General features: G+C 51.8%; 1 protein-coding gene and 1 long non-coding RNA gene across 8 annotated transcripts in view; one reads left to right on the top strand and one right to left on the bottom strand.

Annotated features, from left to right (window-relative positions):
• The window catches only part of NMNAT2 (nicotinamide nucleotide adenylyltransferase 2), a 134,547-nt gene that overhangs the window by 100,100 nt on the left and 10,178 nt on the right, over window positions 1–24,269 (top strand). For all 7 annotated transcript variants that reach the window (XM_036234530.1, XM_036234533.1, XM_036234532.1 and 4 more), the window contains 7 exons: window positions 4,171–4,259; window positions 5,119–5,186; window positions 7,721–7,799; window positions 10,777–10,903; window positions 12,432–12,512; window positions 13,704–13,748; window positions 17,863–17,939. In XM_036234530.1, coding sequence (XP_036090423.1) covers window positions 4,171–4,259; window positions 5,119–5,186; window positions 7,721–7,799; window positions 10,777–10,903; window positions 12,432–12,512; window positions 13,704–13,748; window positions 17,863–17,939 — 566 coding nt within the window. The remainder of the gene's footprint in view (window positions 1–4,170; window positions 4,260–5,118; window positions 5,187–7,720; window positions 7,800–10,776; window positions 10,904–12,431; window positions 12,513–13,703; window positions 13,749–17,862; window positions 17,940–24,269) is intronic.
• Window positions 14,571–21,790, bottom strand: LOC118612848. Its single transcript, XR_004955136.1, has 4 exons — window positions 21,115–21,790; window positions 19,628–19,798; window positions 19,417–19,448; window positions 14,571–17,923 (listed from the first exon to the last, which is right to left on the bottom strand). It is a non-coding gene; the product is annotated as an uncharacterized LOC118612848 (long non-coding RNA).

Raw genomic sequence — 24,269 nt, forward strand, 5'->3', positions numbered from 1 at the left:
TGGTGAACTTGGATTCAGAAAGGTTACTCGTTACTAAAGTCTGAAAAAATAGACGTGTATTAAAAGTAGAGCCTGATTCCATGCAAATGATAGACTCGTCACCTTAACATGAAGCCACTGTGGATTTTCCACATCATGGAAAATTGTTTTCCAATAACATTTTGGATCCTTTTCCAAGCCTTCTTCCTTTTTCCTCACATTCCATTCACCTTGCTCCCCATATCTAGCCGCCCACCCAGTTATATTTAGTGTCACAGTCTGTGGATTTCTAAACTCATGTGCTCTCATGTGTTTTTTGAGTCTCACCAAAGGGAAAGTAGTTCATGTCCTATCTCTACGTATATATTTAGCTTTCTATTTTTGAAGAAATAAATAGAAAAAAATTCTTTTTCAACAATGGGTGAATTCCAAGAAGCTTGGAGCCTGGTTTGGAAAGGGCGGGGGGTGGGGAATGTGGGGAGCTTTTCCAGAAGAAGGGGTTTGAGTGGAGGCCAGACGCCTGGGGTGGCAGGGAGTGGCTGGGACACATGAGAGGTTCACCCTAGCGTGGTCTGTCAGAAGTGACAGCTGTGCAAGTAAGGGTCATAAATCATTTCTCAGCTATGAAGACAAAGGGACTCAGAGTCTCCCACGCTAGAGGCAGTGTTGCAAATAAGATCAGCGGCCGTGAGGAAGAGAGGTGCCACTCTGTTACTGGGTGACAGCCAGTTCAGGGTTGTAAGTAGAAGTGGCTGCAAAAGCCACACAAATGGCTGAAAATCCAGGAACCAGAGGAAATCGGGGCATGCGAGGGGTTCTGGGACAAAAAGGTAAAATGAGGATTATATGGTATTCTGAGCTAAGGAGCGGTCAGGCGCCGTGGGGCTTCAGCGGGGAGGAAGGTCATTCGCAGGATGATAAGAAGAGCAGATGTTCAGTAAGTAGATGTTTGCCCTGCCACATAGGTAGGTCGTAAAAAGTTATTTCTAGTAATAACTCCTATTATAGGTTAAGTTCCCAATTTAAATTCTTCAAGGGAGAGGTAAACGTTTCTCGTGAGCCTGGGGGGTCTCAATTGCCTTCACCTCAAAATAATCCACATGCTATAGCAGTACACCTTGGGGGGGCCTTTTGGAAACCCTCTAATCTTCCTTTATTATCCAGTGCTTGATCTTTCTAAGCCTCATAATGTTTACAAACCCAGACCACCTTACGTAATTCTCACACAAGGACAATTCAGGCGGCTCCAGCTGCGAATACAACTCAGAAGGGATCGTTTCTAACTGCAGCCGAAAAGGAAAAATAAAGTTAGTCTTGATGCCCTGACCCCAGTATCTCCTCCTCTAGCTCCCTGGAATAGGGGAGTAAATAAATGACACACGCCAGCCGGGTTCACTGAGCAGCCAGGAGGCAGACGAGGCGTGTCTGTCTCATGAATTATTACGAATGGACAAATCATCCGTGTTGTGTCCGTCTTGGCTGGTGGGGTCCAGCTGCGCCTGTCGGGAAGGGAGATTTACCTGGTTCTAAGTGGCCTGGGATGAGCCGTGAGACACGGCTGCGTCCCGGCCACCTTGGGCTTCTCCTCCCAGAGAGTAAGGAGCGAGGAGGGCAGAGCGAGTGAGGGTGGGTCAGGCCTGAGTGCAAAACCGTTTCAGTGATTTGGTTCTGTCCCTGGAGCAGAGGTGATGGACAAAAACAGACGTCTCGGGAAGCCTGGCATGGAACTAAATCCCAGGGCCGTAGCTGTAGCTTGGCCAGAAGATGACTTGTCGATGTCCAGAAATTTTTTTTTTTACTTTCATCTAAAAGTTTTAAGTTTTACATTTTACCTAATTTAAATCTACAGTCTATATTGAATTAACTTGTGTATAGGGTATGAGATTTAGGATGAGCTTTTTCTTCTCCTCCTTCTCCTCCTCTTCCTTTCTTGTTTTGTTCTGCAGCTGCCCACAGTTGGCCATACTTGTGTGGGGTCATTTATAGACCCTCTATTCTATTTCATTGATCTGTGTGTCTGTCTCTCTGCCGATACCTCACAGTCTTGATTGTTGAAGCTATATAATAAGGCTTGAAATTTGGATAGATTGATTTTCTCGGTTTCTTCTTCTTTTTTTTTTTTTTTCAAAACGTTTTCACTATTCTAGTATACCTTTTTATATAAATTTTAGAAATATTGTGTATGTATTTACACCAAAAAAAATCATGCTGGGATTTGAATAGGAAGGGCATTAAATTTATTAAAATATACCAGTTTGGGGGAGAATTAATATCTTTACAATGTAGACTCTTCTAATCCATAAACACAGTATGTCTTTACATTTATACAGGTCTTTGCTTTCTGTCATCAGCATTTTGTAGTTTTTAGCATACAAGTTCTGTATACATTTTATTATATTCAAACTTAAGTATTTTATTTTAATTTCAGTTTTTTACATGCTTCTTGCCAGCATATAGAAATACAATTAATTTTCTTATGTTGATCCTCTTTTAGAAGTTTCCTTGTAGATTTCTTGGGATTTCTAAGTAGACTTATATGCCATATGAAAATAGAGACTTTTTTTTTTTCTTTTTGATCTCTATGTCTTCTCTTTCCTTGTCTCACTTTATTGGGCTAACTAGAACTTCGAGTCCTATTTGAATAGCTGTGATAAGAGCAGGTGTCCCTGCCTTCTTCCTGGTCTTAAGAAGAAAGCATTTAGCCTTTCGCCATAAAGTACGACATTTGCTGTAGGTTTTTATGGATGTTCTTTATCACGTGGAAGAAGTCCCCTTCTATTTCTAGTTTTTAGTTTTTTTGTTTGTTTGTTTGTTTTTTATTGTAAGGAAGGAAGAAACTTCCTCTATGCTTCTCAGTTCTGGGCCCCAAACTCAACACAGGCAGAAACGCCTTTGCTTAGTACCTCGCTATACATACACATCTCTTCCTCAAAATACTTTGCAATGAATGTCTAATCTAGCGACTAAATGGGTTTCTTGAGTTCTGTGAGCCACTCTCGCAAATCAATTGAACCTAAGGAGGAAGTCGTGGGAACCATGGAACTCAACAATACAGAGCGAATCTTAGGGCAAACTATGGCTTATAGTTAATAATAATGTGTCAGTATGGACTCACGAAGTATAAAATGTACCACAGCAATGCAAGTTATTAATAATAAGGGAAATGGGGTGTATGTGGGGGGGAGGGATAAAAAGGTGAGGAGCTGAGTATACAGAACTCTATTCAATTATTTTGTAAATCTAAAACTGTGCTTAAAAAAATAAAGTCTCTTAATTATTTTGAAAACTAAGGGACTTCACATTAAAAGAAAAAGCAAATGTGATAAGAATTAGTTCTAAGTATGAAGAAAGCTAATAAGAAGGTCATCCTGGAATTTTGCTGGTGAACTACACGGCCAGTCTTGCCACCGAGCCCATGTTCACTTACAGAATCCCTCGCCTGTAAAATAAATCCTTGCCTCGTTTTCTCAGCAGTACAAGTTCAGGCCCTGCTGGATTTGTACAACAAACCCCCTTGGAAGCAAGAGAATAAAATTTTTTATCCTCTTCCTAGGTTGCTGAGTTTTCTCATGAAAATAACATTGGGCATGTCTGGTAAATTTGAAAAAACAACATCACAAATTCCTTCCTGGGGGGTGGCGGGGAATTCTCCTCTGGCTGAATTTTTCTCAACCAACCATAATGATGGCTTTTCGGTCTGATTGTTAATTTCTGCTAATTACATAGAAGGCCCTTTAAATTCGTTTTGGTGGTTTTTCTCTTATGAGTAGCGAGATGAAGCGATCAGCCCACCTTTCATAATATCAGGAGGTTGCTTCCGCGGCTTCTCTCTCTTCAAATTACTCCTGCGTTTTGGAATTTCCACAAGTGATCGTAGGGGTAATTCCAGTCTGTTGCTCGTTCAAAGAGGGTCTTGTTTTAAATCCCTCTAAACTATACTGGCTCATCCAGCAGAAGACCTTTAAAACTGGATTAATCCCTTGGAATTCTAAATCCTGTTGCTTCGTCTGCTAAAATCTGTTTCCATAACCTTCTGAATCACCAACGTTTGCTTGGAAAGTTGGCACTTTCTATTTAAATGGCAAGAGAGAAGGGAAATAGACCTTTCGGAGTCAAATGTATTGATTTCATTTATCACCTTTAACCCACACTTTTCCTCTTTATAATGTGTGGTTTTCTTCTCTTCATTAGAAAGAGCCAGAGATTATCTGCACAAAACTGGAAGGTTTATCGTGATTGGCGGGATTGTCTCTCCTGTCCACGACTCCTACGGAAAGCAGGTGGGTTCCTCTCTTGCCCCTCCCCCACGCCCTCCCTTCCCGCATCAGACTGCCCAACGGCCATCTCTGCTACAATTCCTGAGAGCACAACATGCCTGGCATCCTGCTTCCCATCCCTGGACCACGATCAGACCTGAGCAGCTGGGTGTTGGGCTGCATCTGGGAGGAACAGCTGCCCGCGCCCAGGCAACTGCTCACAGCGCCGGGCTCAAGCCACACTCGTTAACGGAGGAGCAGGCGCACCTGCCAAGGGCGAGGGCCAAGTATGACCCAGCGTGGATACCAAATTAGCATTGGTTATGGGCTTGTCAAGTCTTTCCTGGGATTTTAGGAGAAATAAAGGCTTGTGCCTTTCATCGTCTGATTTAAAATTTCATTTCTCTGACCCCCCGTCCATGCACGTTCTGTTTCCTTCTATTAGTTCTCTGAGTTTTATTGTGAGGAAGGAAGAAATTTCCTCTACCCTTCTAGGTTCTGGTCCCCAGAAACGCTAAGAACTCTCTCAGTCGTTCCCCTTCCTCCCCTAGCGGGCTTTGGGGGAGGTCACCTAAGCAGCCAGTGTGAACCATGAGACAAGGCAGCATCTGCCAAGTTGAGTCTCATCTCTGTGCGGGCACACTGGCTGTTTCGCCAGGGGAGGCCATCTGTCAGCCCTGTTGTAGGTGGTCTATTCCACACGCCCTTCCTTCCTTCCCTGTCTTCTCCGTGTGGCAGATAGACAAGTAGAAGGGTCACACCCTCATTCTCTGTCACCACTGAAGAATGGCTGCACTTTCGTAATGGGCTGGCTAGGGACAGTGTCTCGGGGAGGCTGCAGGGAGCAGACGGCCATCCCAGTGATTGCTCCGTTGCTTCCCAGGGCCTTGTGTCAAGCCGGCATCGTCTCATCATGTGTCAGCTGGCTGTCCAGAATTCCGATTGGATCAGGTAAGGCCGGCCTGGTGCTGCCAGCGGCAGGGGGCCTTGGGACCCACTGGGATGGCGGAGAAAGACGACGGTCCTGGCAGCAGCTTGGACCCTCCAGGGGTGGGGAGGCCGGGGGAGATATTAGCTCTGTTAGCTAACCAAATTCCGCTGAGTAGATTTAAAGATCAAATTGGCTTCATTCAAAGATGCATAAATCAGGCAGCATCCCACCTAACAAATAGAAAGGCGCTCCAAGGAGCCATCAAAAATAGGAGGCTCTTATAGGTAGAAAGGGTGAAAATGTGGATTGTTGCCAGCTTTGGTGACCTGCCTGTGGGGTCGGGAAGAGGCTGGCAGGCTGATTACCCCTGAGCTGACCAGGAACTGCCACACTGGCTGGTTAAAATTACATTCCCGGGAGAAGTTGAAACTGCGGGTAGGTAGGTATTAGGTCTTGGTTTGGTGATGTGGGCTTAGCACAAGTGACGTCGTTTTGGGCCTGTTTTCTTTTTTTAACAGCCCATGCAGGCCATAGTTAGACCAGCAGGGGTGGCCCAGCCGAAACATTATTTTTTTTAACCAAGCTATGGGGCCCATGAAACTAAAAAGGGAGCTGTCGGTGTTTCTGGATCCAGGAGTCTGCTTGGAGCTTCCAAGAATTGGGTTTGGGGTGAGGCATGGCCAGAAAATCCAGGATGACTCTCTACTTTTATCTCCTCTCACTTCCATGAACTCTCACTGCCTTTCGGGAAACGTTCCCTGGGCTCAGCCATTTCCCCTTCCTGAACCCAGGTCCTCTAGGGCCCCACACTGACCGTGGGACGGAGCTGTGGGGGACAGAGGCGTGGGGACATGGGGACGAGCGCTCGCTCACTGTCTTTCCCTCAGACATTCCACTAAGAAGGCAGACACAAGCCGCTTGCAGTGTAATTAAAGCAAGCCGCCACTAATTATGCTAATTATATTCCTCAAAGTTCCTGCAGTTATAATTTGCATACGAGTAGATGACGTTTTTTAAAAAAAATAATGGCGCACCGTTTGTACTGTAATTTTCCTCCATGGAAAAATGAGCAGCACCTAGAAGTTTCCATGACAGGCGGAAAATGAAGCAAAGCTGACCTCAGAATGAGGACTGCAGAGAGTTAGCGGAGATGAGAGCCGTGAAGGGAGGCGACGGTGATGATTACGCAGTGACCCTCGTCGCTTGTGCTCAGTGGCTTGTGTGAAGAGCACATGCCCTCAGTAGACTTTCTCGTCCACCCAAGATATAGGTTAGGACAAAAGACAGCTACCCCGTTCTCCGATGAAAAACAAGCCCAGAGAAATCAAGGGCCTTGAGAGTCAACGGCACTTCTGTGGTCAAGTCGGGAATAGAAATGAGGCCTCTTGACTTGTAATTCATGATCGCATGGGGATAATGGAGTCTAGTGGGGAAAATCCTGGGCAGGAGGCTGTTGCCGTTTGGATGTGATTGGAAGATTCGGAACTAATTCCCTCATTCACTCAACAAACAGTTACTGAGCACTTACCGTCCACCCTGCCTTCCTTGCCCTAGGCATTTGGAAAATCAGAATTCCAAACTGAGATAACTAGGGAGGCTCAGAGCTAGCTCGAGAGATGGAGGGGGGCATGGCAGGGCCCCTGGACATGGGGGAGCCTGTCTAGCCAGGTCAGGTGTCTGTGCATCTCAGGGAAGGGGTGGTCAGGATCTGTGGGGAGCCAGGCTCAGGGCAGGCTGACTCTCTAAGGCTTCTCAATTAGTGAGATCTCATCTCCGAGAAGTCAGGTATGTGTGCATGACGGGAGGTGGGCCGGGAATGCTCGACTGCTAAGAAAATGTTGAGAAACATCCCAATTTAGCAGCTCATTAAGTTTGCAATTAAGGCTGAGAGCCGCATCAGTCTGGGCTGGATCCACGCTCACTTCCCGTCCTGGTGTGCAGGAGGGCTTGGCCAGCCTGTAGGTCTGCGCCTTCCAGTCTGACTGCCATGCCCACCTCCGTGCCCACAAGGCACCCCTCTGCACAGGGAGGCAGACAGGGACAGATTCCCCAACTCAGATAACTGCAGCCACCACTTGATGAGGGCCCGGCTCTCACAGTCCTATAACGTCCAGAGGAGAATTCTCATTTTCCTGGTAAGAATAAGAGCAAGACGCTGTAATAAGCACTTTGTGTGTAACACTCACTGAGCCGTTCTAATAACCTCACGGGAGAGCTGCTGCTGTTATTCCCATTTTACAGATGGGGAAAGCGTGCTCCGAAAGATCACACGACTTTCCCAAGGCCCCACGTGGGAAGTTCCAGGGCCGGGGTTAAACATGCACAGATTGGTATCGGCATGTCTGTGGGCAAGCCCTTGCCATGCACCCCTCCTTTCACAGAGGGGAAACTGAGGCTCAGGAAGGTGTTTCAAGCCCATGTCTTATCCGATTCGAGGTTTAAGTAGACGGTATGATCAGGTCTGCTAAGGCCCCCCGAGCTGTGGTCTTTGAAGGGAACTAAGGAAAGAGTGTGAGACTGGAAACCAAGGGAGACTTCTTTCTGACTGTGTCAGGGTGGACCCCTGGGAGTGCTATCAGGACACCTGGCAGACGACCTGCAGTGTGTTGGAACACCACCGGGACCTCATGAAGGTGAGCGGGGCCTCGCTGCGCGGCGGGTGGGCCGCAGAAGCCAGGCGGGGCCGTGGGAAGGGGGCTGCTGGCCTCCAGCCTCAGTTCCGCCTCTGGTCTCTCGCCATCCGTGGGGGAGAGCCGCACGAGGGAGGGCGGGGAACGAGGAACCCGGAGAGCGCCAGGGGCTGCTCCTGCCTTGCGCGGCCTGCGGGATCTGGCCTGGGGCGGTTCGCCTTCTGCCAGCAAGTTCAAGGTGGATTGAAGGAGACCATAGGTAGAAAACTTCAGAACGTGAGGAGAGAAGGAGACCAACCAAGAAAAAAAAGCAGGAGGAGCGGGGACTGTGGGAGGAGGGACAAGCAGCCTCACCCGCTGCCTCTGCCTCACCCGTTTGGCACCCACGGGTGCCCGCACTCTGGCAGAGGAGGCCGTGCCATCAGCCTCACTCGTTGCTCTGCACACGAGTCCCACGGGCAGACCGCGCTCTAGGCCCTGTTTTACGAGTGGGTCCGAGGAAGCACGGAGAGGCGAGCCCGCATGCCTGCAGACCCGCCGCGGGGCTCTGGAGCCGGGGCCGGGCCGCCGGGCCTGAAGAGCCGGGTGCCCGGTTAGGACGAGTTCCCCACCGGCCAGCAGCACTGGCCTGAGGATGGAGCGCACCCTTCGCAGATCAGTACCAGCCCATCGACTTCCACAGTGACAGGATGAAAGGCAGTGCCAACGACAGCAAGAAGCCCGGCTGACCAAGGCCAGAAGCAATCAATCCCGCTCGCCTCCACTGGCCCCGACACGGGCCGTACGACGACCGAATGGCGTTGTTCTAACTCAGGGAAGGCCTCCATCCCATCCCATCAGGGTTTCCTGTCAGAGCGCCTGTCAGGACTTTCTCCCTGGGGAGTTGTCAGCAGCCCCAAGTCACCCCCCCCCCCCAACTGACCATGCAGCTGGGCTTTGTTTTAATAGACGTGGAGCCTCCGGGCTCCAGACACTCCGGGGAGCCCCGGGCGCCAGAGAAGCCGGGGGGACCTGCTAGCCGTTGCTGCACGTGTTACGTTTCCCCTCGCAGAACTGAGGACGCCCCGTCTCCCATCTCTCTGCTTTCGGGACTCTTCGCACACATCCGGAGTCTTCGCTAGTCCCCATGAAAGGACTCTGATGTGACCGCTCCTCGGGGCTGGTCTCCACAACAGCAGTGATGAAAGACATCCGTCTTGCTGTCCAAGGGTGTACCAATCAGGATAGGCTGACGAACATCCTTAAAATCTCAGTGGCTTCACACAAGTTGTATCTCTCACTGGCCATGTCAGCTGAGGGGGTCAGCTGGGAGCCTGTGCTCCTTCTAGTCACACAGGAGCCTCAGTTAGGGACCCCAAAGGCAGGCCTGAGCCTGGGTACTATTTTGCTATCTAAGTGCGTGGGCTTCTAGAACCCTCTCTCTGCTGTTGCTCATGCCCAGAGGCATGCATCTGGGCCAGACGAGCGTGGCCAGGAGCCCGGCTGTTGCAGTGAGGGGCACAGACCAGCACAGAATGGAGGTCACGACGGCCCCTGCCTCAGAGCAGGAGCTTGGGGCTGCTTTCCACTAACCCTCAGCCTCCCTGGTCCTCGTGTCAGGCCGGTGTCCCTGACCTGAGGAGTAGACCTGTTGGAGAGACTGGCCGGGGTTTACGAAGTGACTCAAGGCCATGTTTGGAAAGGCCCTGGAGAAGGCGAGAGCCGTCAGAGAGCTGATGACGGCAGAGCGGGGCAGGCGGCCAGCCCTCTTCGAGAGACCCCCGAGCAGGCCGAGAAGACCCCATGGTGCCCGGCCTCGGCTGGCTCCTAGATGTGCCAGGTGCTGCTGCGACCTCTTGTCAGGAACATTACAGAAGTGACGGGCTACCCCCACGAGACGAATGACCTCCAGGGCTCAAGGCCCGCATGTTGCTCTGCCGGCAGCGTGGCCTGTGGGAGAGGTGCCTTCGGAGGGTCACCCCAGGCCCGGGGCTAGGGGTCCTCTGGCAGCAGGACTCAGTAATCCGGAAGGCGGCAGGGAGGAAGCCAGCTTTCAGGGAAGGGACCTGGAACTAGCAGTGGCTCTTGTGACGCTAAACAGATTGAAAATGCATCCTTCCTTTCAGTGGCGCAGAGCTGCTCCCCCCTCGCCGCGGGCAGGGGGCGGCTCCTGGGTCAGCTATGGCGGACGCTGCGCTGTCTGCACTGTTTTCTGAGGCTCCAGAGAGAAGCAGCGGCCACATAACACAGGACAATGGTCAATGCACACGGAATTTGGAATTTCCGTTGGGCTCCGGAACGCGTGCTCACACTGAGCAGCAGGGCCCAGAGCCCCGCCCACCCTCCTGCAGCGCAAGCATCTCCTGCTCCGCCTGGCGCTGCTCTCTGGCCTGGCCGGCCCTGCCGTTGGCATCTCTGGCCCGGAGAAGCGCAGGTGGCGATAACGCCTGGTGTGCACGCGACCTCTCCCCAGCTTCCACAGCCCTTCCCCGGACACGGCCCCATCTGAGCCCCACGAAGCAGGCAGGGAGGGCCGGTGTGCACGTCGCACAGGCCACGTCGGCTGCTGCGCACGATGTCCCTGCCACGTGCCAGACACTCTGTAGGCCCCTCGCGTGCGCTCACTCCTGTAATCTTACGCAGTCCAGAAGGGCAGCCGTGTCGCCTCCCTGTGCCGGGCTCCTGAGCTGAGGCTCAAGAGAAGCTCAGTAACGACCCCAGGTCACACAGCCGGAAGGGCACAGAGATCCCACTTAAACCGAGGTCTGCGCGACACCTCGTCCCACGCATTTCCCACTGAGCTGTCCTCCTGCCTCCCGCCAGCCCCAGCCGAGTGCGCCGCTCAGTGCGGCTGCGTCTGGGACCCGCCCCGGGCCTCTCCCTCGGCTCCGGGCGGTCTCGCTGTGAAGAACAGCACGCGAGCCTTTGGAGATGACTGGGAAACGCCTTTTGTAAGTTCCTCGGGTAATGACACCGACTCTGCACTTTGCGCTTTCCCCAGCGGGTGACTGGCTGCATCCTCTCCAATGTCAACACACCTTCTATGACGCCTGTGATCGGACAGCCGCAGAATGAGACCCCCCAGCCCATTTATCAGAACAACAACGTGCCCGCCAAGCCCACCGCAGGTAGGGCGACACTGGGGTGCAGCAGTGGTTCTCAACTTCAGAACCCCTTAGAGGGCATGCTAAAATCCAGATTGCTGGGCGCCGCCCCAGAATTTGATTCAGTAGGCCTGGGAGTAGGAGGAGCATTTGTATTTTTAACCAAGTGATGCTGATACTCTGGTCCAGGGACCGTACTTTGAGCACCCTTAATATAGAGCATCTGAGAGAAATAGTTGCAATCAGAGACAGAGAGAGATGGAGAGACAGAGAGAGAGAGAGACAAGGGTGATGGTGTGCATTCTTCTGCATGTAAATATGAATATAATCGCCTTAACTGGGAATTAAAGATACAGAGGGGAGCATTTTTCTGAGCCCCTTCCAAGAGAACTGAGGCTCTTGCCGAGGGTCCAACAGTGAGGAAGTAACAGGGCCGGGAGACAAACCCAAGCAGTCTGCATCCAGAATCCCACACTCTTAGCCATCTCTTCAGTGACAGAGAGCAGGGACCCCCAACACTTACCCTACTGTGAGCCCGCCTGGCCCTCAGCACTCTACGGAGGTTCTTGTTTAATGCAGTGATTCTGCGATAGAGATATTATGTTCCCATATATATGAGATTCAGAGACGGTAAGTGATTTGCCTAAGACCACACAGCTCAAACATAGAAGAGCCAGAATTCATATTCAGGACTATTCGATTCCAAGGTTATATTTTCCTTCTAATATTTGCTTCCAGCTCAATTGCAGGAGATAGATCCCAGTATTATTTTTCAAGCCTAAAGACCATACGCTGTTATGTCATTAATCTATTACAAATGGGGTAATCCACAAGGAAGAGACAGAATTTCATAGTATGCATGCGGCTACCTGTAAGGGCTCAGAAAAAAATGGTCTGGATTAGAGTCCAGAAAGACTATCGAAAAACAGATCCCTATCAGCCAAAGTAGGATGTCTGATTATTTAAAAGTCCATCTGCATGGGAAAGAATGCCTGAGCCCGGCAGAAATTTTTCAAATGAATTCTTTGCCATAGGCCGAGTCTCCTTGGATCAGTGATGGGTAAATGCTTATGATATTAAAAACAAATGAAAAAGCAAACAGCTTACATGCTCTTTAAACATAGAAAATAATCCAACTGACGTTATACACACATGGCTGTGTAATACACATTTGGAAAATGGAAGAAAATAAGTAATAAGCCAGTATGCCAGTGGGGGGTTATCCTCAGGGGTGGGGTTATGGATGCTTTTTAATTTTCCTCTTTATATATTTTCCTCTTCCATGTTTTCCAATTTTTCAACCGTGTAATAAACATGACCAGAAAGTAGATTCCAGTCTACGGCTCAAAGTGCTGGTGTCTGGGACTGTGCATGAGAAGACGGGATTTTTGCCGTCATATTTCTGTTTTCTCTCTACCTGCCTTCTGCCGCCCGCCACCCCCGCTCCAGTGCACCCCCGTCGTTCACAGCGGCCCAATGCCGGGCCGACGCGCGCGTTAAGTTGCGAGTGGTTCTCTCCCTCTGTCCCTGTCTGTCTCGCTCTCTCCCATAGCCAAGATCTTGGGGAAGGTGGGCGAAAGCCTAAGCCGGATCTGCTGCGTCCGCCCGCCCGTGGAGCGCTTCACCTTCGTGGGTAAGGGAGCAAGGACCTTCTTGCCCAGTCCTGCCTCTTCTCTCTCCCTCCTCCTGTCATTTATTCGGCAACCACTCCCTCGCCCCCCGCCCTCCCCCCCCACCATTTATAGAGCAACTACTGCAATGGCGAGAAAACGGAGGTAAATAGGAATGTCACCAGGCCTGCAGTGCCAGTGCCGAGCTGTTGTGGGAGCCCAGAGGGTGTGATCAAGCTGTAGCAGGGCTGCCTGGGAGACCTCACTGGGTGGCGTGCTCACTCCCCGCCCCCCCACTGAATGTGTCCACATGCCTAAGAGTTTTCGGGGGGCACAGGATCCTCCTTCAGGTCCTTCCAGCTCCAGCAATGCCCCTACTTCTGCTGATAGGCTAAGAACACACACGCTCTTTCCTTAATTCCCTCTGTTTTGGCTGCTCCCCCAAGGGCTCAGCGTGGATGAGACTATCCGAGCCCCTGGGGCTCCTCCAGAGTCCTTAAGTTCAGCTCTGCAGACGAGCTGAAGGTCTAGACCTCGTGCCTTTGATTCTCTGGGGCTGACGTCTTCCATTTCTGAGATTTCCAATTTCGGGCACCTTGCAAAGGAGCTAAGAGGGATGGTTGAGGGAGAAAGGCGGCAGGGACCAAGATGGCATCTCTGTGGCTTTGTGCACACTGTGCACCCCATGTAGGCATTTCACATCTGCGAGTACACGTCGAAGGCTCTTTCACGTCTTCCTCGGGCTCCTGCTGCGTTCTGCCGTGTGAAAACTTCCCATACGCCGTTTTGCTTGTTCGTTGAACCAGGGAGCCCCTAAGGAGAGACGACCACTTCCTGGTGACTCAGAGCTGTGTCCCTAGTGTTGAGGATGCTGCTCTTGTGGCTAGCCTCCCCAAAATACGGAAGGAAGCAGAAGGCGCTCAGCGTGAGCGTGTGTCTGTTCATCTCTGGCTCCTCGGCAAGGCTGTCTGATTCTGACAGTCCCAGAAATGTGACGTCCGCCCTGAAGTGTGAGGGGATGCTCCTTCTCGATGTTAGGCTGGACTGCGCTGCCCATTAACTCTACTCAGATGCCCCCTGCAGGGAGGCAAGCGCGCCCCTCCTCCTGCCCACCTCACCCCACCCCATCCCGTGCGCTCCTGCGAGGAGGCCCAGGCGGCAGACACCAGCAAGTCGGGGCATTAATGCTTCTCCGTTTTCTTTCTCTTCCCTAGATGAGAACGCCAACCTTGGCACCGTGATGCGGTACGAGGAGATTGGTGAGTGGGGCTGGGAAAGTGGGCGTTGGGAGCCTCCTGCCTCTGCCACGGGCAGAGTGGGTGGGGGAGAGGCTCGAAACCCGGGGTCTCCTCTCGGAAGAATGACTGCTCCCCAGCCTAGCCATAGTTTCACCGGTCGCCTTTTTATACCTCCTAACTGGACTCGCGCAGGTCCTCGGGTGGTAGGCCCGGACCTGTTGGCAATTTTCCCTTCGGAGCCTCCTCTCCTTTATCCAAAAGACATGGAAGTTGAGCCACGGTGCCCGCCAGAGAGACTATTCTTTTGCCCACGATACTGCACGCGAGGCAGAACGCCCCCTCTCCAGCCCATCCCTGGCCTTCCTCATCAGAGGAGTTGCTTGTCTGGAGGACGGGAGCAGAGAGCGGCCGGAAGCCACCTTCGCAGCCTCCCTGCAGCCTTGAGCAGAGGCTGAGGCATCCGCTGTCCGTGTGACGTCCTCGCCGGCCCCAGGCCAGCGCAGGCAGAGGGCAGTTACACAGAGCTGTCGGATAGGAAGGAGCCGACCCACCCGAGAAGGGACCTGAGTCAGGGGTAACCGTGGGGAACGAACCAGAAAACGGAACTCTTTCCAAGAATGCAGAGCAGGCGGGAGACACAAGTGAATCGGGAAAGAGCAGACAGAGGCCAAAATGCAGCTGAAGTTGGCACAGGTACCCGGTGGCAAGAGGGTCGGCGACAGCCGAGTGCCTGGGTCTCTAGGGCGAGGGGCGGCCGGGTGCCCAGCAGACATGCTCAGTCTTAAACGCCCACTGCAGGTCTCCCCTTCCTGGCAGTTCTCTGACTGGGGCTGGAGGGCGTGGCCTCGGGTCACGACCCTGGGAGGTGCGGCGCTGTACCTGAGCATCGGGTTCTCCCAGGAGGCCCAGCAGATGTGACATGATTTCAAGGGGCTTCTCTGGGTCTTGTCCTCCGATCTGAGGTGCCTGGTGCACTCGAATCAGCTCGTACTATTTTTTTTTTTTAGATCTATTTGTAAGATTTTCAGGAATTTTGGGAACCGGTTGTTAATGCAGCTAATATGAAAAATTAAATCATGTTAAATAACGGTTAAACGAACTGTATTCAAAACAAAAATAAGGAGTCCTCAAAACTCCTCATGTTCTAATTATTTTACTACATTTTCATATCCTTTATTTACCAGCACATCACTGGCTGAGGGCCGTACAGAGTGGCCCCTGGCCTCTGGGTTGCTCCCCAAAGCAGGCAGGCACGTTTGGCCAAGTCCTACAGCCCCCGAGCACCCAAAGGCCCGCATGGGAGCAGAAGCCCGGCGCCCGCTTCCCCGAGTTTCCACGCCTGGCCTGGAGCCACCTTCCCAGAAAGTCTTCCCGACCGGCACGGCTCCCAGCAGCTTCGCGCTTTTAACTGTATTCCAACGTATACTCCTCTGGTTCCTTGTTCCAGAGGAATGTATTGTGGCCGAGGTTCAGCCGGGCGCCCTCGCTTACCTTCCCAGCGCCCAGGGCCAGGGCGTGAGGCCGTCCTGGCCCTGGGGAGCCCCCCACCCACAGAGAAGCGATGCCAATGGTGTTTGCACAGCCCACGGCTGCGCACCCAGCCCCTTCGTTGTCTCACTGCAGCCCCGGGAGGGGCAGAGCTCCTTGTAACCCCATTTTTCGCTTCTTTCGGAGGGAAGAAGGTGGGCGGCTGCAGCTGTCGGGGTGGATCTGTGGCCCGCACGGCTGGGTGGCGGCTGCCTCTGTGGGCAGCGGAAGCTGGAAAGGGCCGCAGGGCCTGGGCGTGGATTCCTGGGTGGGGAGTGGGCGAGGGAGCATCGTTGATGGCTGCTGGCCCCAGGATGGGGTGACCTGGGGAGGGCGGGGGCCACAGAGAGGTGGGACAGAGCTGCCCTGGCTCCGCACCTCTGCTGCGAGGCCCTCCGGCTCGCGTGTTTCCTTTTTTGCAGCCCCGTTGCACCCTTCACGAAAGGGAAAAAGCCATTTTTCCCCTGGCTCAGTTAGCATCTATGGCTCCATTTCCATGTTCTTAAGTCAGCTGACTGCACCTGGGGGGGCTGCCCCAGACCAAAGGCTTTGCGGGCTGGAAAGGCTGCCTCTCACCCTGCCATAAACCAGGAGAATCACTGCTGCCCTCCAGCGGCCACACGTGGGATCCCAAACCCTGCCAGGGCCTCCGGTCCGTGACAAATCATCTGCCCCGGTCCTGCAAGCCAAGGTGGAGGCCGCACTCTCTAACGTTCTGTGCTGTGGCTTTAAACAAAAATTCCGACATTACTCTCGAGTGGGAAAGCGAGTCTCTGGCTGGGGAAGGAAAAAGAGATTCATCTCCACGGCTTTAGAGCAGAGCTCCCCGATGGACCACTGACAGCTGGGAACGGCTAATCCCGTGTTGCGGGCGCCGCGTGTGCACCGTAGAATGCAGAGCGGCACCCCGCCCTCCACGCGCTAGGTGCCAGGAGCAATCCCCTCTCCCCACCCTCGACCACCAGAGACGACCGCAGACATTGCCAAGTTCTGGAGACAAAGCCGCCCCCGGCTGAGAACCACTGAGGTAGCGAGAGCTGAGGGCCAGTACTTCTTCTGGGCACGGCCACCCAACTGAAGATTGAGGTGACCGGAGTTTCAGAGCCTCAGCTTTTCAACAGACCTGGAGCTCTGGGTGGCTCCAGTGGGGCATAGGGAGCAACAGGATCCCAAGAATGAGCCCCAGTCTGGCTTCTGTCAGTCAAACCAAGGCTGGCGCACGTCCACAGGTGGGGAGTTGGGCCGGCAATCCCGTGGCTACCATGGAGGCACCGCTTCCCCCGGGGACACCATGTTATTAGACCATGACGGCCAGCCCGACCAGCGCAGGCTGCCCAGAAGGCTCTCAGACAGCCTGTCTGCACAGCCTCTGCGGTCAGCTGGTCTGTCGTTCGCTTATTCAATAGGGCTTGAGCCCTACCATGTGCAGGTCTCTCTGCCAGGCCCTGGGGATGTAAAGATAAATTGCGGTCCCTGTGTATAAACAGATCGTTAGGCTACAGTATGGCATGGGGAAGAGGAGAGGAGGCAGGGACATTTAGGAGTTAAGACCCCAGTGTCCCGTGGGGGCCCCCTGAGGCTGGTCTGCCTTTGTGAGACGATGAGACTGGCACTGCCTGCCGTCAGCCCAGCAGCCGCCCTCGGAACCATCTGGAGACTCCTGCAGCCGGGACACGCTCACCATCTGGAAGTTCTTGCCAGATCCCTGAGCTAGCTCTGGGGTCTAAGGCAGGCAGAGCTGTGGGCCATCTCAGCCTCCGGGGCGGGGGTGGCAGCAGTCTCCAGAGGGCTCAGACAAGACACCTGCAGCCACAGCCTCTTGACGGAGGGCCTGGGCTGGCTGGGAACTAAACACAGCACTGAGTCACACCCGGGGCCCAGGTCTCTCCCTGTGCTTCCGAGAATCCCAGATTCTTTTTTCCCCATTGCTCAGTTTTAATGAGCGAGTCAGTTTGCTGCCTGTTTTAAACCACGACGGGCCTCCCCGGGATAATTCAGAGTGGCTTAATGAGGAAAGAAAAACAACTGACAAGCAGGAAGTACGCCCAGGAGTCAGAGAGGGGGTTTGCTCAGCATCGCCTCTCAAGCCCTTTGCCGAAGGCAGTGGCCATGTGAAGAGAGCACACCTGACGAGCTCAGCCACACCTGGGTAAACTCGGTGTGGTCGCCCCCCGTTCCTCCCGTCCTGCGGGCACTTGTGACAGGAGACAAACCCCATAGAACGCACAGCAGCAGAGAAGCCAAACTCTATCCACACTTGAGTTTGACATGGAGCAAAAGAGAGAGGCCTTTAGACCTTACCCAAGGCACGTGGCTGGCTCAGTCTCTGCAGAAAGACCTGTGTCCCCAGAAACCCCAGAGTACAGGGCAAACCAAGACTCTCCCCAACGAGTAATTCCCCCCACCAGGACGAGGGGTGGAATGTAAACGAGCCTGAGGGGGAGGTAAGCAATGCTTTCTGCATTGCACACACACCGTGGGGCAGGGGTGCCTGGGCTCTGGAGCCCCGCAGGTGGAAGACTCCCGTGTGCCTTGGGAACAAGGCTGAGGGCCCCGCCTTCGCCAGGTCTTCACTTATCCCTTTGCAAACTTTGTTCCCCCTCCTCAGAGCTGCGGATCCTGCTGCTGTGTGGCAGCGACCTGCTGGAGTCCTTCTGCATCCCGGGGCTCTGGAATGAGGCAGATGTGAGTAGCGAGGTTCCAACACCAAACGCAGCTGGCATGGAGGGGGGGGCGCTGGACTTTGCCCTCTGGTCTTCCCTCTCCCCACAGCCCTCCTCTCTCCTCTCCAACGCCGAGTCTCCGCCCTCCCTCCCGTGAGCTCCCAGGAGCACAATCCATTCATGTCTCTAGGGAAGAAAATTCTCGCCTACCCCGCCCAGCTTTATCTCCCATTGCATTTTCACACTCACTCCTCCTCAGGCTCGCTCTTGTAAAGTCCTTGAGGGGAAAAAGCAATTTGAGTCACGGAATACTTTCTCCAAGCAGTGCTTGGGCGGGGGAGTGGGGTGGGGGGAGGTGGTAGGTGGGGTATACGGAGGGGGGGGTGGGGGGGTGCTTCCATTCACACTGCTGGTGGCAGGTAAGAGAGGGAGGGATCTAAAGAAAAAGGCTCTGCGCTTTCAAATTATTGTGTGTTTGTTTTCCTCCGATTTCTTTTGAAGAGGTAGTAAATGCCACCCTAGAATTTCCTCAACAGGAGGATGGGGTCAAGAGGGGGAAGTTAATAGCAAAAGGTCAGTAGGGTCATTCTGGCAATTGACTTGGGGTAGAGGGAACCAGAAAGTTAAACTTATACCGCCTAGAGGCTTAGCGGACATCTTTTGTTGCCAGATCGGACTGAGATGGTCTTGTACCAGCTAATTCATGAGCTACTCACCTTTCATCCATACATTCATTCTTATTCATTCATTAACAGCCAGGGCCTACGCGGGCTCCCAGTCCCATAATCCTATGCAAGTTGAAGTCTCTGATTAGTAATTCTAGACCTAGTGCTTGCTATGTGACTGTGCAAACCACTCAACTCTGGGCCTTCGGGTTTATATGTTTGTTTGTTTTTTTTAATCTATAAAATCTATAGAATGTTATATGTAGCATTCTAACATTTTTAAAAATATATATAATACAGTTCCTGCCCCCAATTATTAGCTGGCAAGATGTATGCATATGAAATTTTTTCATGTACATACGTGTGTCCCTGGGGGGGAGGGGGAGAGAGAGAGAGAGAGAGAGAGAGAGAGAGAGAGAGAGAGAGAGAGAGATCCTTTAGGATCAGATTTAATATTCCAGTTCTACTCTAACACACATCATGACAAAATGTATTCTGAGCTTCAGTTTTTCCTGTCTCTAAAATGCGCATGATAATGGTACCTACCTCATAGGATTGGAGGAGAATTCAATGAAATTGTTTATGTAAAGTGCCTAGCCTAGTATCTGTTCCAGTTACGTACAACAAATGTCAGTAAGTGAATTTGGCTGCGTAGACACAGATGTTCACGTGGATATTCTAGGTGACGGGCGTGCCTGCTAACATGCTGTGGGATAACCAAGGAGGGAGGGAGAGTTTCGGGGAAGCAAATTACACTGTGCAGTGTGGTCCTTTCATCTCCAGCAAGCGAAACTCTAAACCCCCTTTCGGTTCCGGATTAGGCGGCTTAATTACCTTTTACTTTCCTCTCCACTTCACGATGTGCCCTGAAATTAAAAAGTAATGTGGCAAAGTCCTGTGCAAGTTCTCAGCAAAGCTTTTTCAAGCATCTAGGCAAATCTGGGCAATTGCCTGGGGCCCCATCCCTGGGGAGGCCGGGACAGCTTGAGTAGGGCACATCTAGGGACCCCCATCAAGGGCGGCCCCAGGTGTCATAGAAATTTACTCGGTTTGGGGCCCTGGACGCGTGGCCAGTTCCTCTCGTCCTCCCGGTTAGAGCGTTGACTGCAAGTCCTCTAACTTCTCTCCAAAATGGCTGCCCCGATGCTGTCAGATCTCATATTTGAAGACCAGGGAAAAAAGCCCCAAATCCCTCCTCTTCCAGTTGGTCCGGGTGCTGAAATGACATGTCGTTGGTGAAAACAGAAAAATCTGAGAAACCACTGGCTGCTGAATTACTGGGAGTGTGACAGCAGAGGTGGAGTGAGACCCTCATCTACTCAACTGTGTTCCCACTCGGTTGGTCACCCTGGGGATCCAAGGACCTCCGGCCGGCCGCTCCCGGCGGGTACAATAGTTCCAGGCCATCAGGCACCCACATCTGTCCTGTCCAGGGTGGCGAGAATGCCAGCCCGCCGTGCAGGCAGCAGGGGATGGGTGGAGCACACACCCACAGCGCACTCCAGAAGGCTCTCTAGAGCCTCGACCTCAACCCCGCTCTACCCCACCTGGCCAATTGCTCAGTCCCCTGATTCAACCCATAGCCAATCTGTGGGCTTCTTAGAATCATGGCATCTGAAGTACAGGCAAAAAAAAAAAAAGGAAGGAGCCGTTTCCTTATATAATTGTGAATCCAGCTCACGACACAAGAATGCCAGAAATATCACATTCAAATTATTTAAACCAAATTAAAATTCGATTTCAAATCTCTATCCCACAGGGATGACGGGAAGTTAATCTAAGTCATTACTGACCCGCAGGACCTGAGAGACAGGCTCCCGTATGCCCTGAACAGGAACACCAATTCCCGAGGGGCCCCACAAACGTCTCTGTTTGAGACTTCGTCATCCCTCGAAGTCGGTGGAGCTCTGCTCTGTGCCCACCTGGGGCACGGGACTCCTGGCCCAGCGCTGGGCTCCACCCACCTACGATTGCCAGGCCCCATTTCTTTCAGAGGCTTTCCCCGAGGGGGGCAGGAGGGGTGGGTGTCACGGATCCCTAGCCTCTTTCAAGGCTGGGGGTTAGAGGAGACGGCAAAAGCTCTTCTGTTTAGTCTGATGGTATCGCCTCCATTTTCTCTCCCCTCCTTGGGGACATCTAGTGAATTCTCTTTGGTTAGGTTAAAGCTATTGACTTCAAAATTCTGTTTTCTGTCCTGCAAAGCTCTCCCATAAAGGCCCTTGTTCTCTGCTAAAACTAAGGCTGGAGTTGCACAAAGTGGGATTTGGGGAGCAGGAAACTAGTTAATAACTCCACTGGCCTTATTTGGGGAAGGCTGGATCTCAAGGTCCAGAAAAGGAAGGGCTTTCTTTCAAGACTGGGTATCGGGTGCGCCCTGCTTTTATGCTACTAGAACGTTCTGCCATCTGGGTCTTGCCTGAAATTTCATTTCCTAACATGAGATAACCAGGAATGAGGTGTGCGAAACTTGTATTCTATCTCAGGTTTCATTCATTCACTCGACCCTTATCAGAACACATTTCTCTTTGTTACCTGGTGTCCCAAGCGATCCTTATTGGCCAAGACCTCTGCTCAGTTGACGGAGCCCTGAGTCTGCCCAGGCCTGGGGACAGGAGAACAAAACTTCTTGGAAAAGTCCTAGGCCCTGGCTGGTGTTCAGCTCTCCCATGTCTTCTTCAGAATCCTCAGACACAGGCAGAAGAGAAGCCACTAGTTCAAACAAGTCAGGGGAGCAATGGAAGCCTCTCCATCCTTCCGTAAAGAAAGCTCAAAGGAAGCACGGAGCAGCTCAGTCCCCACCCAGGCTGGGAAGCAACCGAGGCAGCCTGGTCTACAGCAGGCCTGCCAAGGCCTCTTCTAGTCGCTAACTCTCCACTGAGTCACACTTGCTCTTTCCTTTGTCGTGGATTCCTGAACCAATAATGCTCTTGATCCCGAAATCTAATGACACAACTAAAGGGGCAGGCCCACCCCCACCCAAACGCATCCCTTGGGTATTTCCTGTTAGCCACAAAGACTCAGTAGTCTGCAGAGAATTCTGACCTCCTCTAACCGGTGACACACCCCTTCTTCTTACATTTACTGTGAGAAAATTCCATACGGATTCATCAGATTTCTCCCCATAAAACACAAAAGAGCAGCTTCTTGTGTGTCCCGGCAGTTAGCATTTTCATTCTTGATTCCTGAGAGAAATCGAAATCCAGATTCCTAGACTAACTTTGGAGATCAGAGCCCAGTCTCCCTAGCCTGTCCCATTTCCAGACTTTTTTTAGTTGGGAATTAGTCTTCCCCAGGAGACCTGATCTGTGCTGTGCCTCTTCCTGACACCAGCACCGAAGCAGGTATCCGAGCACGGACCAAGGTCTGTGGGAAATGAAGGCCAAAGGCTAAAGGGTCAGGCCTGAGAAGCGGGAAACTTTGATACTCCCCAACCCTAAAAATAGCCGGCTGCTTTGTCCATCATATTGGAAGGCAGTCTGGCAAATTAATTCTGATTCAAGCATTCTTTCCTTCAATCAATCTTGCAACTGATGTGTGTGTCCAATATGAACACAAGCATGTTGTTTGCTCTTGTGGCACTTGAAATCTAAAAATATTTTACTTTTTTTTATCATATTAATTCCTTATATTCCACAAAACAAAACACGTAAAAAGTTTAGAAGAGTTTCTGAACCTAGGAAGCATTAAGCGAACATTGGCTGTTATTCATTCATTGATTTTAAAATATCTATTGAGTAGCTACCATATGCCAGACACTGTGCTAGGGCTGGAGGAACAGAGAACACACCAAATAGACCAAGTACCCCTCTGCATGCCCTTTACTTTGGGGGGGGGGGGGAGACAGACCGTAAACACTTGGATTGCTTCTCGGTTAACCCCTAAAACACTCCTGTGCAGTGGGATCTCCATTGCCATTTACAGGTGTGGACACCAGGCTCACACAGATGGGGACTTGTCCGAGACTGCATAGCTATGGCGTAAATCTCAGATCCCTAAGACAGATCAGACAGACAAGTGAGAGGAATGGCAAGTGTCATTCAGAGCAGCCCAGCGAGGAGGCAACACGTGAGCTGGCCTTTGAATGCTAGGCAAGATCAGGTTAAGTTGGGGTTCAGAGAAGGCTCCAAAAAGATCTACTAGTGCGAAGAAAACCTTTCGAGGAGACTGTTCGGGCTGGTTGGAATCGGAGGTTTATCTTGGCCTTTATGTGGGAAGCTTTTGACTTTCTAGCAATCTGGCAAAATCAGTAAGTTCAATGATTAAATGTATCAGCCTCTCTGAAATGGTATTTACATTTTAAATGAGCAAGGGCCGATATTTGACCGAAAGGAATGAAAATCTAAAGGTGGAAGATTAGGCACCAGCGATGGGGCCAATGAAGAAAGTGGTTTTTTTTTGGTGTGGTTTTTTTTTTTTTTTTTTTGGTTTTTCCCTACTTGTTCTTTCTGCACTTCTCAAAGCCCAGCATTCTACAGGCCGGCTCTAATTGGCTGCATCTTACATTTTTTCAGCCAACCAGGCGTGGGCTAACTGCTTCCTCCATCCACCAGCTGTGGGAAAACAACCAAAGAAAATAAACAGAGGAAGAGCCTGGGGCACTAGCCACTCCAGAAGAAATCCCAGGGCTCCAGGACAAATGGAGCAAAGACAAACATTTAGTTTTTCAGGCTCAGATGGTTTTTATCAGACAGTTCAGCCCCAGCCAGGAAGCCCGATGGACACTTCACCCTGGGGATTAGGGCCCCCACCCTGATAAACCCGGTGCCGAAATTACAGGCTCCAGAGAACGAGGCTCAGCTGCTACCATGGGAGATTCTAGTTCTCGTGTGAAAGGCACTGTTGGCTTGGTTTTCAGGCTTTTGACTTGGGTCTGGAATCTCCCACCTTCCCACCCCCGCCCCCCCAGTCAATTAGGCAATGGGAGTAGGGATGAATTTCTCTGGGAAATCCCTCTGAAGCATCATTCATTTATTTGCACTATGGACAGACGTCCTGGAAATGCAATCCCACCTCCTAGGCTCTGACCGCACTAGCCTCTGCTGGGCCTCCACCCTGCGAGGAGAGGAGCAGGGGTCGGAACCTAGGAGGGGCAGAGGGCTTTGATGGAAATGGGTGGGGCAGGGTTCAGAAACCCCTCACCTCCCCTGTGGCTTATGCTGAGTCTTCTCTCTCTGCATCCTTTTTTAACGCCCTGAGAAGTATAAAAAGTTACGTACTCCAGGGGGCAGCGTGGAGTAATGAACTAAGGACAGCCCACGATCTGCCTGGAGGAAAAATACCAGGGAGTATATTTTCAAACCAGAAAAGTCTCAAGTCACTAAAATGTGAGTCTTAAAAATGGACCTAGAAGAGGTGGCAGAAAGCCTTTAAAGCAGACCACAGCGGTTCAAATTCACTATCTGTGCAACTTGGACTGGTTACTAGATCTCACTGAGTCTCAGTTTCCCCATCTCTGAAACGAGAACCGAGGCACGTGTCTCAGAAGAGAGCTGCTGTAAGGATTAAAGGTAATAATAGATAAAGCTTCTAGTACTGTGCCTGGCACATAGCAAGCACTTTAATAAATGTTTCTTCATCTCCTTGCTGATAATCCCATGTTCATCCTCGAATCTCCTCATCGGGAGAAGAAGCTTAAGCGGGCCCATTATCAGTCTGGCTGTTGGGAATAGATTAAAAAGGATAAGAAA

Source organism: Rousettus aegyptiacus, unplaced genomic scaffold (genome assembly GCF_014176215.1).
Source record: "Rousettus aegyptiacus isolate mRouAeg1 unplaced genomic scaffold, mRouAeg1.p scaffold_m13_p_17, whole genome shotgun sequence".
NCBI lineage: Eukaryota > Metazoa > Chordata > Mammalia > Chiroptera > Pteropodidae > Rousettus > Rousettus aegyptiacus.